At 37.2% G+C, this 19003-nt stretch overlaps 1 protein-coding gene across 9 annotated transcripts in view; it reads left to right on the top strand.

Annotated features, from left to right (window-relative positions):
- The first annotated feature begins 241 nt into the window (after positions 1 to 241).
- TMEM209 (transmembrane protein 209) overlaps positions 242 to 19003 on the top strand; it is a 34691-nt gene continuing 15929 nt past the window's right edge. For 2 of the 9 annotated variants that reach the window (XM_016426159.2, XM_016426158.2), the window contains exons 1-7: positions 711 to 822; positions 10293 to 10426; positions 10529 to 10587; positions 10935 to 11069; positions 12498 to 12730; positions 13277 to 13481; positions 14239 to 14414. In XM_016426159.2, the coding sequence (XP_016281645.1) occupies positions 745 to 822; positions 10293 to 10426; positions 10529 to 10587; positions 10935 to 11069; positions 12498 to 12730; positions 13277 to 13481; positions 14239 to 14414 (1020 nt within the window). In that variant the 5' untranslated portion in view covers positions 711 to 744. Of the gene's footprint in view, positions 823 to 847; positions 916 to 971; positions 1171 to 2017; positions 2144 to 10292; positions 10427 to 10528; positions 10588 to 10934; positions 11070 to 12497; positions 12731 to 13276; positions 13482 to 14238; positions 14415 to 19003 lie in introns of those variants that run through there. The other 7 variants (XM_056799704.1, XM_007504313.3, XM_007504315.3 and 4 more) reach the window with 7 other exon arrangements.

Genomic DNA, 19003 nt, shown 5'->3' with positions numbered 1-19003 from the left:
ACTCCTGGGACCCTATACACTGGAAAGAGTGATCACTCCCTGGTGAAATCTAAGGGTTTTTTGTTGGTTTTTTTCCCCCTTAAATAAACTTAGCGGCTTGCAATGTTGCTGATATCTAGCGGGAGCCACACAAACGGAGCAAGCTGCCACGCGGAACGAGCGTGGAGCATGTGCAGCCCGTCCCAGTCCTCAGAGCAACTGAAGAGGACTGAGAAAAGACACCCGGCCGCAAGGCCCCAAGAGCCCTGGCTCCGCGTATCGGTTTCCTTAGGGATTTAACGCTGCTCGAGTCACAGTCACCTTTTGTTTGTTTGCTTTCGGCTCTTTAAACTGGCCGGGTAACAAACTTTAAAAAGCCCTCCCACTTTCGAGATCCGCTTTCCCCTCCCTTCCCTAACCCGCCCCCAGAAGCAACTTCCCAGGCCAGAGTGCGCAGGCACCAACCCAACGAAAGCCCAACACGTGCGCGCACGCGCGCCCGTTTCCCGGTTCCCCACTCCGTCCTCTCGCGAGAAGAAAGTTCTGTAGGGCCCTGTCTTCCCAACCTCCCCTTCCCTTTCTTTCATTCCACCTTGCTCCTGAGGTCTAGTTTTCACGTTTTGATTGGCCTCCTGCCCCTGGGTTGGGCATCAGCGAGTTCACGTAATTGTGCGCCGGCGCAGTGAAAGCTAGCGCCGGCCTGCGGCTGCCGCAAGTTGAGCAAGGTAAGTTTGTGTGTGTTCTTTTATTTTTCTTCTCCGGAGAATGGACGGAGCTTCCACCGCCTGCCGGACTGGGGGAAGGCGCGAGCCTCACGGAGCGTGCGAGGAAAGGTTGGCTGAGGTGCCTGTGGCCCGTGCTGAGGGAGGGCGGACGAGGCCCAGGGGGTGACCCGGGGTGGAGCTGGTCTGGAGAGGGGGCAGGGTGCAAATTGGGGTAAGTCGTCCCTGATGGTGTGAATAGCCCCTGCTTTGTGGCGTGAGCGGCTGGGACCGTACATCCCAGTGTGGGGAGGGAGCGGGGACTTCATTGATTTAGGTCTTCTTCGTGAATTAACTCTCATGGGACCGGAGGGCTAGAGCCGGAAAGGGCCTTGGAGACCATCGAATCCAGCCCCTTCATTCTCCAGACGAAGATATCCAAAGAGGTTAGGTGACTTACCCAGGGTCACACAACTGTTAGATATCGGAGGCAAGTTTTGAACTTGCTTCTTCCTGACTCCCAGGTCCAGCTCTCTATGCACTAGGACACCTGTGGCCTGCTATAGTGCGTCATTAAAAGTATTATTAACCCACCGCTCCCTGCCCCTCCCCCTCACTTACTCTTTTCCGCTATTTAGGGCACTGGAAAGGGTCAGGGGTTGACACCCCACTTCTAATCTGTCGTCTAACATTAATCCCGCTGTCTTGTACAGTCATCTAATTTTTCCGAATCTGTTTTCTGTCTATGAAATCAGGATAATATCTATACTGCCCACTTCAAAGTGATAGAAGCCTCAGATAAAGTCCTGTATATAAGATTGCACAAAGTCAGCTGCTATTAACTTCCTCTCCTCCTCCAAAAAATTATTTTATGCCTTACCAGACACAGCATGTTTTTGAACATAGGAAAACAGGTATACAATAATAAGGAACATTTATTAGGATCTTATTAAGAGACCATGCTAGACCATGGAGTATAAAACTTAAAACTTGGTCCTTGTATACATTTATATTAAGCTGCTATGGTCTAGGCCTGGTGCTAGAATACAAAGAAAAATCAAAACAGATTTTACTTCCCAAAACTTACATTCTATTGAAGAGAAACAACTGATACACAAGTAAGTAAAAATACTTGCAAAGTAATTTCAGTGCAGACACTAGTGGAGGGGGTGTCAACAATAGTCCTCAGTAAACAAGTGTTGACACTTCTTATGTGTCTGGCATTGTGTTAAGCACTGGAGATACCAAAAAAAAAATATGTATATATATATATATATATATATATATATAGGAAACAATAAGTAATTAGGCACTTATAAAGATACATAAAAGATCTCGTAAAGTCATCTCAAGGACCACAAGCTAGTAGCCAAGGTAGACAATGCCGAAGGTGTAATTTGAACCAAGTCTTGAAGGAAGCCAAAGAATCAAAGATGGAAAGATATTGGGACAGAACATTCCAGGTATGAAAGACAATCTTGCAAAGATACAAGTGGATTTGGAGCATTGGGAGTATCAGAGGAAAAGCAAGTAGGCCATTGTAGCTTTGTATCATACAGTTTGTGGGGGAGAATAAAAGTATAAGAAGACTGGAAAGGTAAAAAAAAGGGGGGGCAGGCGTAAAAAGCTTTAAAAGCTAAATAGAAGACATTATATTTAATCCTTAAGGTGAACAAGGAGACATTTGAAATTTATCAAACAGAGTGGATCTATTTAGACTTACATATTATAGGAAGATCACTTTTGCAGCCCAGTGGAGGGTATGTTAAAGAGAGACTTGAGACAAAACTAGTTAAAAGGCTGTTGTAGTAGTACAGACAAAAGGTAATGAGGAATGAGAATGGAGAAAAGAGGACATTTTAAGAGAAGTGTTGTGAAAGTAGAATTGATGAGATTTGACAACTTGGATTGCAAGGAGAGTGTTAGGTAGAATTCAGTTATATAGAATTCAAACACTGAGGTATGAATCAGGTTCACTGGGAGAATGATGGTGGTACTCTTTGACAGTAATGAAGTTGAGGAGAGGGAAGGATGATGAGTTCTATTTTGGATGTGTTGAACTTGAGTTACCTAATGGGGACATGGAGTTAGTGGCCAAAAGATTCATGGTGGGGAGGCAACTAGATGTCAGTGGAGAGAGAGCAAGGCTTGGAGTCAGGAGGAGTTGGGTTCAAATTTGACCTCAGATACTTCCTAGCTGTGTGACTTGGAACAAGTTACTCAACCCCAATCGCCTAGTTCTAACTACTCTTCCGCCTTGGAAATAGTACTGAGTATCCATTCTAAGGCAGAAAGTAAAAGTTTTTTAAAGCTCTTTTAAAGAAAATTAATAGATGGAGAATTAAAGAGGATCCAGGGCAGAGCCATAGGGGTCACCTATTGTAAGCATAGCACTGATGAAGATACAGTAAGTAAAGGAGTTATGGAAGGAACCATCAGGTAGGAGAAACCAAGAAGGAACATTATTATGGAAATCTAGAAAGGAGAGAGTATCTCTAGAAGTGATTGATAGTGTCAAATGCTGCAGAATGGTGAAGAATAAGGAATGAGAAAAAGGCTGGTAAGACTAGCAATTAAGAGATCATTAGAAACTTTCTGAAAGGGTAATTTCATTTGAATGAAGTCAGAAACTAGATTGCTGAAGATTTAGGAGAGTTAAGAGGGGAAGAGATAGACACCTATAATCAATTATTTTCTTGAGGAATTTAACAAAGGGATAGAAATAAAGAGGGTAGCTTGTAGGGATAGTGGAAATTTAAGAATTGTTTGTTGTGAAAATGAGTGTGTTTGTATATAAAAGGAAAGAAGACTTTTGTAGGCTTAGGAAGTGAGAGAGCAGAGGTAATGGTGTTGGGCAGTTTTCTCAAAAATAATTGAGGCAGGGTGCAACTTGGGTGACTCCGTGGATTGAGAGCCAGGCCTAGAGATGGGAGGTCCTAGATTCAAATCTGGCCTCAGACACTTCCTCACTCTATAACCGTGGGCAAGTCTCTTAATCCCCATTGCCTAGACCTTACCACTCTTCTACTTTGGAGCCAATATACAGTATTGACTCCAAGACAGAAGGTAAAGGTTTTAAAAAAAAGAAGGATTGAGGCAATGGGATCCAGAATGCTTTTAGAGCAGTTTTGCATTGGCAGAGAGAAGGGCCACCTCTGAAACTGAAACTGAAGGTAAAGGTAGAGATAATGGAAGTTTAAGAGGAATGTCTCACTGACTTGAAATAAGGAGAGAATTCTCAGTGAATGGCTTCAGTTTTTCTGATGAAATCTAAAGCAAGTTCCTTAGCCAAGAGGATGAAGGGAAGGGATGCAATGGGAGACTTGAAGGGAATTAAAAGATTTGGAATAGCCACTATGATGAGTGTGGGATAACAGATTTATTAGGTATAGATAAAAGGATTGCCTTGTGTTCGCTTGGACCCATTTCAGATCATTTAACATAAATTTGTAGTAGACTCAGTGAGCAATTAGGTATGATTTTCTCTAGCTCCATTCAGCACCTGGTGGAAGGTGGAAATAAATCAGACGTTGGGAGGAATAGGATAAGGGGGCAAGGGATTTGAGAGTATAGGATAGTATAGAATTGAACTGTTTCACCAAGTAATCAAGATAGAGAAGGGAGGCTAGCCTAGCCCATGATGGGAATGATGTAGGGAGGGAGAAATAATTGGGAGAGAAAGGGGATGGAGGTTATGGTGAGATTGAAGCATAGGAAAAGATGAAATGAGAGATGTATCTGAGGTGAAGTGGGTCATGGAATGAATAGTCCATTTGATATAGTGCTACCAAAGTAATTTTCCTTAAACATAGATCTTATTATATGACTATTGTATCAACTCCATTGGCTTCTTGTTGCCTCTAGAATAAAATATGAACCTTTTTGTTTGTTTGTTTGTTTTTAACCTATATAACCTGGCCCCAAACTACTTTTCCAACTTCATTGGACATTACTAACCCTGACTCCAGTTACCAGTGATCTCTTCTGATGATCTTTTCTCAGTTCTCATCCTTCTCAGCTTATCATCTACATTTAACACTGTTAACCACTTTTCCCTCTTCAGTACACTTTCCTCTTGGGTTTTTCATGACACTCTTTTCCTCATGTTTTACTCCCTATCTGTGAGACTTCTGCTTCTCACTATCTTTTGTTGTTGCATCATCCACACCATGCCCCCTAACTACGGGTGTTCATCAAGGATCTATCTGCTGTTGTTTTTTTGGGGGGTGTACTCATCAGCTTCCATAGGTGCTTTTAAAAAACCAATCTAATGAGTTCTCTTTAAAGAGAAAGATTCCTCAACTAATTCTAATAATGTTGTTATTGCGCAAAAATGTTTACTTTAAGTTCCAAATTTTCTCCTGCTTTCCTACCCATTGAGAAGGCAAGCAATACAATATCCATAATACATGTGAAATTGTGCAAAATATATCTCATAGATTCATCTCTATACAGAAGACTCCAAGAATGATATATCCACCTCCATTCTTGTCCCCCAAGCTTCAGTGCCAGGTGACCAGTTCTATTGGATATTTCAGACTGGATATAGCTTAAACTCAACATAGCTAAAATTAAACTTAATTATCTTTTCTCAAACTATCTCACCTCTTTCAACTTTCCCCACAGTGATGTCAAAAGCACCGCTGTCCTTTGAGTGTCTTAAGGTTCATAATCTCAATATTATCCTGATCTCTTCATCCTCTCTTTCCTCACATATCCAACTTGCCAGATTTTACGATTTCTACCTTTTCAGTGTCTCTTCCAACTGATCACTCCATTCACAATAGCTATTATCTTAGTCTAGGCCCTCATTTACTCTTAGCTATATTGTTGCAATAGCCTCTTTTTTAAAAACCCTTACTTTCTGTCTTAATAACAACTCTTAAGACAGAAGGGCATGGGCTAGATAATTAGGGTTAAGTGATTTGCTTCAAGTCACACAACTAGGAATTATCTGAGACCAGATTTGAACCCAGATTCTCTCAAGTACAAGCTTGGCACTCTATCAACTCTACTATCTAGCTGTCCCAAAATAGCTTTTTTTTTTTAATAACTTAAAGAAAAATTTCCAATTATACATAGAAACAATTTTTGGCAATTGCTATGTGACAGTTTGCAATTCAGATCCTTTTCCACCACCCCAAAGCAGGGAGTGCTTTCATGCAATACATATTTCCATGTTCCTCATGCCATGAAAGATACATATCACATATACAATTTTTTAAAAAAACTCATGAAGGAAATAAAGTGGAAATTGGCATGTTTTGATCTGTAATCATTAGATTCCAACAGGCTCTTCTTTGGCTATGGATAATATTTTTTATCATGAATCCCTTGGGTTTAACTTAGAACCTTGTTTTGCTGATAATTGTTTAGTCCTTCACAGTTAATCATTGTATAGTATTGCCATTACTGTGTATAATATTCTCTTGTTCACTTCACTTTGCATCATATACATCTTTCCAGGTTTTTCTGAATTCATCCTGTTTGTCATTTCTTATGGCACAGTAGTTTTGTTACATCCATATACCACAATTTGTTCATCCTTTCCCCGATTGATAGGCATCTTTCAATTTTTCAGTTCTTTGCCGCTACAAAAAGAGTTGCTAAAAGTATTTTTGTACAAGTAGGTCATTTTCCCCTATCTCTGATCTCTTTGGGACCCAGGTATTGCTGGGTCATAAGATAATGGTAGTTTTATGGCCCTTTAGGCATGGCTCTATGTCCCACTCTCCAGAATGGTTAGATCAGTTCACAGCAACACCAATGTGAGTGTATTAATGTTCCAGTTTTCCCACATCCCCACCGAAATCTATAATTTTCCTTTTTGATATGTTAGTCTGAGAGGTATGAAGTGGTATCTCAGAGTTGTTTTAATTTGCATTTCTTTAATCAGTAGTTACTTGGAGCATTTTTTTCATATGACTATGGATAGTTTTAATTTCTTTATCTAAGAACTGCCTGTTCATATCCTTTGAAGATTTATCATTTGGGGAATGCTTTGCATTCTTATAAATTTGCCTCAGTTCTCTATATTTTTGAAAAATGAGGCCTCTGCCTTTTATTTGGTGTAAAGATTTTTTCCTCTAGTTTATTGTTTCCCTTCTAATCTTACATTGGGAAATAGCCAATAACCCAAATAGTGGGTCTCCCTGCCTCTTGTCTCAAAACACACAGGTCCATCCTCTAAACTGCTGCCAAAGTAATTTTCCTTAAGCACAAATCTGACCGTGCAAATTTCCTATTCAATAAATTTTAGTGGCTTCCTATTGCTTCTAGAATAAAATTCAGACTTTTTAGCTTTTAAAGCCCAGCAAAACCTGGCCCTAACCTACCCTTTTCTACTCCTTTGAACATTAGGCCCACTCCCACACTCTGTGATCCAGCCAAACTGGTGCCTCAGGTCCTCTTGGTGACACTCCCATCCTCTGTCTCTGTGGCTTTATCCTGGCCATCCCCCCCTTACCTAGAATGCATCCCATACTTCCCACTACCTTTTCTACAACTTCTGCATGTAATCTTTCCTGAGACCCCAACTGCTAGTGCAGTCTCTCCAAAATGACCTTCTATTTAATGATTTCATATGTACCTGTGTGTGTATATTTATTGATTTCATGCTGCCTACTGTAAACTCATTGTAAGTTTTTTTTGTTTTGTTTTGTTTTGTTTTTTTGTATCCTTAGCAGGCACTTGTTGATTGATTAATAAAATTGAATAGTGTAAGAAACTTAAAAGTTAGGGGGTTTTAAAGGTCTGTCATTATGTATGCTGAAGTTGGCCAATAAGATGACAAGAGTTATGGTAAAAAGACTGTGAACTATGCACAACTCACTGAGAAAGATAGATAAATGTCTTTGCAGGAGTGTCAATATGCTGGAAATTTGTATGGCTGTTAGGGGTAAAATTAGGGTTGTTGACTGAATATATTATATTGGTGGTCACCAGGGATTTAAATTCAATCCCAATAAAATACTCAAGTCAGTTTGGGATTGTTATGGTGGTTTAATTACAACAGTAGGAAGAAATTAAGAAGAAGAAGAGGGAAAGGGGTATAAGATTTTCTCTGGCCTAGCCTAAGCCAAGGGAAGTCCGGAGGCCTTGGCCAAGGGGACTTCTCAGAAGATTAAATCTAGCTCGGCTTCCAGGAGGTCAAGGAAAGGAGGAATCAACCTAACCACTCACCAAGGTCACTCAGGGAACACGCCTCACCTAAACCGTGCTACAGAGGAAAAACCCCACAAGCATGCCAAACACCACCCAGAGCTCCCAACATTGCCAAGAGAATCCAACCTGAGAGGGAGAGAGGAAGAGGGACAAGAAGTGACGGAAAATAAATAGGCAGTTCTTTATGTCACTTCCTGTGTCTCACATGTACCAATGGTAGCTTAAGCTTGGCTTAGGGCAGCCCAGGGGGTCTGTCAATTGTTTCTGATTTGTGGTGAGAGAGTTGTAATATGTTTTATATACCACTGTCATTTATAGTCTCTTCTCCTTTTATCTGAAGTTCATGTCTGTTGCCAGCTTTTCTAATAAGATTCAAGGACTCTAGAGGAGATAGCAAATTACCTGTTCACAAAACCAGACACAGATAATTGAGTAATCAGTACCAATGTAAAAGAAAAAAATGTATTCACATCTTTTCCTGTAGCCCATCCTCTGTTGACCATTTCCATATTTTGTGATCATTGCCAATTTTCTGAGTATGAGACAAAAAGCCCCAAAATCTTATTAATTTAAATTTCTCTTATTGGTTATTTGAAACAGGTTTTCATATTATCATTAATATTTTACAATTCTTTTGAGGGCTGTTTGTTCTTATCCTTTGACTGCTTACCTTTTGGGACATTACCCTTTTTATGTATTAATTTCCTCTGCATCTTGATTGGATATCATATTTGATGTTAAGATTTTTTTCCCCTATTCTGTACATCTAAATGTTACATAATTGGGGGGCAGCTGGGTAGCTCAGTGGATTGAAAGTCTGGCCTAGAGATGGGAGGTCCTAGATTCAAATCTGGCCTCAGACACTTCCTCACTCTATAACCGTGGGCAAGTCTCTTAATCCCCATTGCCTAGACCTTACCACTCTTCTGCCTTGGAACCAATATACAGTATTGATTCCAAGACGGAAAGTAAGGGGGTTTTTGGGGTGGTGTTTTTTTTTTGTTTTGTTTTGTTTTTGGATAAATAAATTTCACATAATTGAAATTTTCCACTTTATCATTTATTCTTCTCATCTATTCCTTTTATAGAAAATATTGTTCTACTAGCCATTGTTAGTAGAATTTTAGATTTGGAAGAGACCTTAACCCTAATCTAATCTAACCCCTACATGAAAGGAATCCTGGTTAAGACTAGACAAATAGTCATGCTCTATGAAGACCCCCAGGGAAGGGGAACTTTCCACCTCTCAGAGCAGCCCATTTTCCTTTTTGGACAATGTTAATTGCTTGGACATTTTTCTTGACATCAAGTCCAAGAGTGCCTCTTTTTCAGCTTTTATCATTGCACCTGATAGTGCATTCTTCTCTTTGGGGCTAAAATAGATTATAATTCCTCTTCTATATGACAGACCTTTAGATACTTAATTACAGCTTTTCATATACCCCATAGGTCTACTTTTCTCCAGGCTAACTATAACCAGTTCCTTCCATCAATCCTCATTTGATGGGAACTAAAGGACCTTCATCATTCTGATTGCCTTCTTCTGAATACTCTCCAGTTTATTAATAGCATTTTTAAACCCTGATGCCCAGAATTGAACCCAGCACTGTGGATAACAACTGATAAGGGCAGTATATGGTAGGACTATTACAACCCTATCCTCTCCAGGCCAAGACTAAATTATATTATTGGGCTGCTTTAATCATTTCTGTTGAGCATTTAGTAACTAAAACCCCAAAATCTTTTTCTAAACAATCTCTGTCACTGATAAGAGTGAATGCAGCTGGAAGCGTGTTTTTCCCCTCTATTGTCTTCTTGATTTTTTAAATGTATCTTCTTTCATAACAATGACTGATGGGAATATGTTTTGCATGATTATACATGTATAAACCAGATTGCTTACCCTCTTAGGGAGAGACGGGAAGAAAAGAATTGGGAACTCAAATTTTAAAAAGCCCAAATGTTAAAAATTGTTTTTTACTTGTAATTGGGAAAAAATACAATATTTTTACTGTCTAACCATTCCTCCCCTACATTGGGAATTTTATTTATTTATTTATTTTTTGCCCAAGTATAAATTAAGTTGTATTATTTTATATATGTATATTTATTTTAAAAATACAGTATGTGTTATATTAGATTTAGCTCAGTGCTTTAGCTTATCAGGATCCTTTTGAATCCTAACTCTTGTCATCCAGTGCTTAAGCTATCCCTTTCAGTTTTTTTGTCATCTGCAGTTTTGATGAGCGTACTATCTGTGCCTCAGTCCGTCATTAATTTTTTTTTTGTTAATGAACAAGCATAGAGGGAAATACAGCTCTCTGAATATAGGATATTTCATTAACTTTTCTTTGAATCTAGCCACCTATCTAACTTTGAATCCAAAATCTGAATTCAAGACAACTCTAAATATTTTAGTAATGATTCTTTAATTTTGTCTCCAAATAGATGCAAAGAGAACAGAGTTCTCCTTCCCTCATTGATAGAACCATCAAGATGAGAAAAGAAACTGAAGCTAGAAAAGTGGTTTTAGCTTGGGGACTCCTAAATGTTTCTGTGGCTGGCATGATATATACTGAAATGTAAGTCTAATAACTAGAATAAGAGCAAAATTTTTTAAATGTGTGAAAGTATTATTTTCTAAGTACTTTAAAAGATATTTTAAAAGCATTTTATTTTTTCAGGACTGGGAAATTGTTAAGCTCCTACTATAATATTACATACTGGCCCCTCTGGTATATTGGTAAGCTTTTCCTTTTTTATGATATAACTTGTTTTTATTATTACATCAAAATTATGTAAAAATGCAATTCAGATTTAATTTTTTTAATTGCTTTTTAAATGGAATGTTCAAATAATTTCAATTCATTTTAATCTTTATTTTTAAAAGTCCTGTGGTTAAAGAATATATGTATGCTATACTGTTATATATATTAATTTAATTTAGAAATTGTGCTGGGAGAAATAAAGTAATATAAAATTACGTTATAATTTCTTTGTACAAGCTAGAGTTTTATTTTTAATTAAGATTGGTAAGAGTGTGAACAGATTGGCTATTTTATGTTTCAATAACCCATTGTTTTATTATAGAGCTTGCGCTTGCATTTCTCTTCAGCCTGAATGCCTTATTCGATTTCTGGAGATACTTCAAATATACTGTAGCACCTACAAGTCTGGTCATCAGTCCTGTACAGCAAACACTTTTAGGATTGAAAACAAGTTGTGGTGAGTGTTTTGCATTTCTTGATAAAATTAGCAACAGATATCTTTTAAATTTCAGAAGTTTCCTTTTCAAAGCTTGGTACTGATAGGGAAAATATCAAGACTTCATAACCTGTAGGGCCCCTGTCTTAAGCAAGTCTAAATTAAATATAAAGGGCAAATTGTTGACTTTTCTATTAATATATTTAAAAGGGAACTTAATTACACTTTAAACATGCTAAGTTTGAGAAGTCCATGAGATATGTAGGTGGAGGGTAATTAGTGATAAGGGAATAGAACTCAGGAGAGAAATTAGATAAGGGCTGAAAATAATTGATTTGGCAATCACCCTATTGGGTAATGATGCTGTTCTTGATATTTCCCCCCATTTGTTTAAGTATCTTCTCAACTTTGAGATATCCTCTCAATATGACCTTAATATTTTCAAAATTGTATATCTTCTTTATATACTTGGTCTGATCCATCTATTCTTCCTGACTTTATCTTCTCAAGTGCCATTTGCACTTCATCATAGCACATAGGTGCTAATGTCCTAATGTGATTCCATTGTCATCGATAATGAGAGTGATGGTGGACAAATGTTATCCATTTTCCATGTATTTGTTGTCCTTTCATTGCAAATGTTCTTGGAATGATCTAGCTTAGGTTTAATATCAAACTTTGGTAAATCTGTGAAACATGTTGCTGTTTTATTAGTCAGAACTGCTCATGATTTTCTGCTATCCTGCTCTGTAATATTTTGCAAACAAATCATACTCAAAATTAGTATTGCCTTTGTCTCCATGGCTTTCCTTTGGGTCAGGATGGCCAGCACTTGCTAAGATAGTTTTTGTTTTTTATATATATACATAATATATGATATATAATATAAATATATGTTTTAAATCCTTCATATACTTAAAAACACCCTTATTCTTAGTCAGAAGATGTGGGTTCTCAAGTCTTAACTATAGCCATGTGACCTTCAATAAGTCATTAAACTTTTCTGAGCCTCCCTTTTTTTAGCTGTAAAACGGGTTTGACAATACTTATATTTACCTGCTTCATTAGATTGTGGTGAGGAAGCACTTTGCTAACAGTAAAGGTCTATAGAAATGTAAGCTGTTGTATTGGGTTTTGTTTTGTTTTGTTTTCCAAAACGAAACAACCCCAAACCATTTAAACTTTTCTTCCTAGAAACATTTTCTTTCTCTTACATCATTTTATGAATACTTCCCTAGGTTTTTAAAGTTCTAACACTGATTTTATTAGAATTTTTAAAATCCTAATTCTTGTAATTCTTAGGCACCTGTACTTGGGGCTCGTGTGGTTTTTGTTCTTTTTTTTAGAATAGCAATGCCTTTTCTGACTTTGAATCCTTTGGTATAGAGAATGAGTATATTAGATAATAAAGACTCCTAAGCTCTATTTTGCATTTTCCTTTTATTACAGTTGTGCAAACCACTCCACCACGAGAACTGGTGGTAAACAATATCCCTCCATCTACACCCTCTCCTCCAATCCAGGGTCAGAGCGTGTTGAGTTATAGCCCGTCTCGATCTCCTAGCACCAGCCCCAAGTTTACAATGACAGGATATAGCCCTCAACTGCAAGGTCTCTCATCTGGTGGCAGTAGTTCTTACAGCCCTGGAGTGACCTACTCACCTGGAAGTAGTTATAGTAAGGTAAGTCTTTTCTTTGGATTATTAAGGAGAAACATTTCCGCACCATCTCCATTGTTAAATGTACAGGGGTTCTCCATGTAGGTATTTTTCCATGGTGTCCTATTTAAAACAAAATGATCTCTTTAATGCTGATGATGGCTTTGGTTCCTGTTTTCTTTTCCTTATACTTTCTTCTATTTTCCTACTTCCTTCTGTAGACCTTAAGTATCCTTATAGAATTCTAAGAGTCTTTGTCTTTAAAGGGCTTTCATTTTTTCTGAGCATCTTTCCAGCTAAAATGAAAATTAGAACTCTTCACCAGGGCTTGAAGCTTGAACTCCAAATACCAGAATAATGAAGGTTTAAGTATGCTACATAATTTCTCTTCCAGTCATTTATCATTTTGGTCTGATAAGATAAGGGTAAAGATATATGGAAATTAGAAGACATTTAATTGCCTGTTTATAGTATATGTCATCTAAATGAAAGTGAGGTTTAAGTTTTCAAACTAGACTAACCGATGAAGTTTAAGTTGCTGATTTAAAGTAAATCTCTTATTCTAAATAGGTGTCTGGTTATAGTCCTTCCCCTGGTTCTTCACCATATCCTACAACCATTGGTCCTGCAGAAAGCTCTGGATTGAGATCTCGGTACCGGGCTTCTCCAACTGTCTATAACTCCCCAACTGGCAAAGAGGACTACATGACAGATCTCAGAGCCCTCGACAGTTTTCTTCGAGGGGAAGAAGAGAAGCAGCATAGGGTTCAGCTGGGTAAAAAAAAAAAAGATTTCCTTCAACAATAAAATTGTATTGTGGTCTTTGAATATGCCATTTCCTCTGGGGAGGCATTGTGGTATGGTGAAAGGCTGAGAGTGACCATCAAGAGGTTCTAGTCCCAGATTTGCTATTAACTAGTTAGAGAACTAGCTGGGCAAGTCATTGACCCATTCTAGGCTTCATTTTCCACATCTATCAAATGAGATGGACACATTGATTTTTCCAAGTACTCTTAGAACTCATAAACCTTATGATCCTCTGAGCTGAAATAACTCACTTTTCATTTGCAGATAACCCCCAATTCTATTACTATTCACAAAGGTCTGCTAGGGAAAAAGAGGTGACAAAACATGTACACAAAAATGTTATGAGGGGCAGCCAGTTGATTCAGTGGATGGTTGGGACAAGGGGGACAAGTCTGGAGTCAGGAGGACCTGAGTTCAAATCTGATCTCAGATACTTCCTATCTGTGTGACCCTAGGCAGGTCTGTTGCCTAACCTTTGCCACTCTTCTGCCTTGGAACCCATATTTGTATCTGTTTCAAAACAGAAGGCAAGGGTTTTTTAAAAAGAATGTCATGAGGTAAATATGGGAGCAAAAGAGGAGTTTGTAATGGTAAATCTAATGAATTCTAGTCTCAGCAGTTCAAGCCTAGTATATTGTTACATTGTGAACACTCACCTTTTGACCTATTGGGACAATAAGCAAATTATAACAATAAACTGATGCTTACTAAATTGATAATTATAGGGAGTACAGATTCTACCTCGCCTTCTAGCAGTCCTACTTTCTGGAACTATAGTCGTTCTGTGGGCGATTATGCACAGACGCTAAAGAAATTTCAATACCAGCTGGCTTGCAGATCTCAGGCCCCATGTGCTAACAAGGATGAAACTGATCTTGGTTCTAAACAGGCGGCAGAAGAGGTAAATGAAAAAATGATGATTGTTTGTGACTTGCAAATTCTTAGAACTTCTAATTGTCATTTGTCCTTCCACCCATCCCCAATTAGATGTAAAAACAGTTTCCAACATTTTTCAAAGAATATTGAGTTGGATTCTCTCCCTCTCTTCCATACATACACCCCCCACTCTCTCCCCATTGAGATGGTAAGCAATCTCATAGATTTTGCATGTACAATTACATAAAATATTTTTTTCCATATTAATCCTTTTATGAAAGGACACTAGCAAGTGAAAAAAATTTGCTTTGGTTTGGATTCAAACTCAGTTCTTTTTCTCTGGAAGTAGATTTTTTTTGTTTTGGTTTGTTTTATCATGAGTCCTTTAGGATAGTTTTGAATCATTGTATTGCTGAGAATAGCTGTTATTCACAGTTGTTCACTGTAAAGTATTCCTGTCACTGTACCATGTTGTTTCTGCTCATTTCTCTCTGCTTCAGTTCATTTTAAGTCTTTTCTGTTTTTTTTTCTGAGATTCTCCTACTTGTCATTTCTTACAGCACAATAGTATCCCATAACAATCGTATACTATAATTCACTTGGTTATTTCCCAATTGATGGGTGCCCCTTCACTTTCCAAATCTTTGCCTCCCCCCCCAAAAAAAGAGCTATTTTAAATATTTTGTAGATCTAGATCCTTTCCTCTTTTTTTTCAATCTCTTTGAGATACAAACCTAGTAATAGTATTGCTTGATCAAAGGATATGTACAAACTTTATAGCCCTTGGGCATAGGTCCAAATTGTTCTCCTGAATGATTAAATCTGTTCATAATTTCCCCAATAGCGCATTCATGTTCCAGCTTTCCCACATTCCTTCCAATTTGTCATAATAGCCAATATGATAGGTGTGGGGTGATACCTCAGAATTGTTTTAATTTGCATTTCTCTAATTTATAGTGATTTAGAGCATTTTTTTGCATGACTTGACAGCTTTAATGACCTGGACCATTTATCAATTGGGAACTGACATATTCTTATATATTCAACTTATTTCTCTACATATTTGAGAAATGAGGTCTTTATTAGAGAAACTTGTAAAATATTTTGCACCATTATGATTCCTATGTATTACTTTCTATTAGCAACCCCCTTTTCTTATCCCCTTTTTCTCCTTTCCTGAAGAATAAGCTAGCTTTCTATACCCAATTGATTGTGTGTGTTCTCTCCTTGAACCAATTCTGATAAGAGTAAAGTTCACATGCTCTCCTCTTCAACTCCCCCATCTTCCCCATTTGGTCCTTTAAAAATATCTTAATCTCAACTTTTAAATTGAATCAATAGTACTACAATTAGAATAGGGAAAGCTCAGGTTCATTCTCCCCCCTGAAATTAACTGGTTGTATGACCAAGAGCAAATAAGTACAAATGGTGGTACCTATAACATCTGCCTGGCATAGTAGATATTATATTGTGAGGCTAAAATAAAATAACCTTTGTTAAGGGTTCCACAAACTTAAAAACCCTACTTAAATGTCAGTTCTTATAAATGCATTGTAATAGGAATTGTTAAGTATCTGGCAAACTTGGCAAAAAATGGAAAATCTGCTATTCTTTGTCGGTCAACCAGTTAGCATTTATTAAGTGCTTAATGTGTGCCAGGCATTATGCCAAGCTTTGAGATTACAAAGAGAAGCATAAGACATTCTCTGCTCCCAAGGTGCTCATGGTATAGTGGACTGATATTCTTTGTGTCCCTTATACTGAATTAAGTTGTATTTTTCATCATCTATGTTAGATTGCAAAATTAGTATCCTATAAAAAATGGTTTCTGCCATCACCATCAACAAGTACTTGGTGCCTTATTACACTTGGCATATACTGGAGTCTATTCATTTAGTTACTTAGTTTTACTTAGATTTAATTACTTCATTTCTTTTAATGCTTAAAAATGTCTGTTTTTATACTTTTAACTTCATCATTTAAAAAGTTAAAGTGAGAGTTCAATAACAACTCTAAAGTACTTAAAAAAGAAAAATCTGAACCACAGTAATTGAATAAGTGGTGATATTTGTGCATACCAGTTAAGATTTTCTTAGGATTGATAAGGTACTCTTATTTATTTATTTTAAAAGCTTTTCCCATGTTTACATGATTTATTTTCTTTCCCCTCCTTTTCCCTCCCCCTCCCAGAGCTGACAAGCAGTTCCACTGGGTTGTACAAATGTTATCACTTTGATACCTATTTCCATATTATTCATTTTTGCCATAGAGTGATCTTTTAAAACCTAAACCCTTAATCACATACCCACATGTATTTGTGATAAGTAATTTCATATGTTTTCCTTTTGCATTTCTACTCCCACAGTTCTTTCTTTCAATGTAGTCATTCTTTTCTATAAGTCCTTCAGGAGTGTCCTAGCTTGCTGCATTGCTACCAGTAGCAAAGTCTATTACACTGGATTGTTCCCCAGAGTGTTTTATTTTCTGTGTACAATGTTCTCCTGATTCTGCTCATTTCACTCTGCATCAGTTCATTGAGATTCTCCAAGTTTATATAGAAATCCTCCAAATTATCAATCTTTACAGCACAATAGTATTCCATCACCATCATATACCACAGTTTATTCAGCCATTCCCCAAACAAGGGACATTTTTCCAATTTTTTGCCACCACAAAGTACAGCTATGAATATTTTTGCACAAGTGTTTTAGCTTATTTTCAATTTGGGGTACAAACCTAGTGCTGGCATTGCTGGGTCTCAAAGGGTATGTATTCTTTTAAAGCCCTTTGCACATAATTCCAAATTGCCTTTCAAAATGGCTGGATTAATTCACAACTCTGCCAGCAATGCACTAGTGTACCAATTTTGTCATATCCCCTCCAACATTTATTGTTTTCCTTTACTGTCTTATTGGTCAATCTGCTAGGTATGAGGTGGTACCTCAGGGTTGCTTTGATTTGCATTTTTCTAATTATAAGAGATTTAGAACACTTTCATATGCTTATTGATAGTTTTGATTTCTTTATCTGAAAACTGCTTATTCATGTCCCTTGACCATTTACCAATTGAGGAATGATTTGTTGGGTTGTGTTTTGTTTTTTGTACAATTGACTTAACTCCTTATAAATTTGAGAAATTAGACCTTTGTCAGAGGTTTTTGTTGTAAATATTTTTTCCCAATTTGTTGCATCCCTTCTAATTTTGGCTGCATTGGTTTTGTTAGCACAAAACCTTTTTAATTTAATATAATCAAAATTATTCATTTTCTATTTTGTAATGTTCTCTATATCCTGCTTGGGCTTAAATCCTCCTAGATCTATCAGTCATTCATACATTCTGAATTAATCTTGGTATAGGGTGTAAGATGTTGATCTAAACCTAATTTCTCCTATACTGTTTTCCAATTTTCCCAGCAGTTTTTGTCAAATAATTTTTTCTAATCCTATAAAAAAGTTTTTGGTAGTTTGGTATAGCACTGAATAAGTAAATTAATTTGAGTAGGATTGTCATTTTTATTATATTAGCTCATCCTACTGTAATGATTCTTAATTAGCTAAGTAATTAGAGATTCTTGATAATTATGAATGGGTGATTGGCTAGAGAGATTGTGGTGAATGAACTAATAATAAGCTCCTTTAATTCAGACAGTGGAATCTTCAAGAAATGATAGGAAAAGAATTCCCAGTTTTCCCTAGAAGGAGCAGTTAGGAATTACTGGTCACTCTTTGGGTCTGATGCTCAAAGGGTGCATGGTTGGTTTTTTCCCTTTGATATTCCTTGAGGATTTTTGAGATAGCTGGCTGGAAATCACATATGGTATTTGAGAAAAACTGAAGAAGGATTCAGAAGACGGAGTAGGTGTGACTAACTGTTCCCTGATTCTACCAGAGGGCAGAAGAGAGCATCATTTCTGTGAAACCTGCAGTGTCTCTTATCCTGTCAGATGGTGGAGCTTGGTGACTGGAGAGAGAGAAGTCTGAATTGATTATTTGAAGATATAATATAAGGAAATTTACAAATAGATTCGATTCGATAGTGATATATTGTTAGAGGGATTGAGAAGTTTAGAGTAGTCCTGGTTTCCCAGGCAGAAGATACTCCTCAAAGAGTTTTATTTAGGGTTTGGGGGTTCAGTTAGAATTCTTTAGTTTAGGGAAATATATATAAAAATCAATATATTTCATACCTTTTCTTTTCCTTTCCTTTCCCTGCATCTTATAATTAAATAGAGTTTGTTGTTTTTTTTTTTATAACCAGTCTCCAGTTGATTCCCTCAACTGCTGACAACTGAATTTCCTTAAACCCTATAGCCCATCCATAACTATTAACAACTATTCATACCAATCAGTACCAGGGTATATATTCCCCATAACAATACCACAAGCAATTGATGTTTTTCCAATTGTTTACATCTATTTTTATTTGTGTGAAGAGTGTTTTGTAGTTATATTCATATAGTTCCTGAATTTTTCTAGGCAAGTAGACTCCCAGGTATTTTATATTGTCTAGAGTGATTTTTAAATGGAGTTTCTCTTTCTAACTCTTGCTGCTGGGTTTTGTTGGAAACATAGGAATGCTAATGATTTATGTAGATTTATTTTGTACTCTGCAAC

The sequence above is a fragment of the Monodelphis domestica genome, chromosome 5 (assembly GCF_027887165.1).
Source record: "Monodelphis domestica isolate mMonDom1 chromosome 5, mMonDom1.pri, whole genome shotgun sequence".
NCBI classification, from domain to species: domain Eukaryota; kingdom Metazoa; phylum Chordata; class Mammalia; order Didelphimorphia; family Didelphidae; genus Monodelphis; species Monodelphis domestica.
Note: the sequence above shows the minus strand (reverse complement) of the source record. Positions and strands in the feature narration are given on the sequence as shown.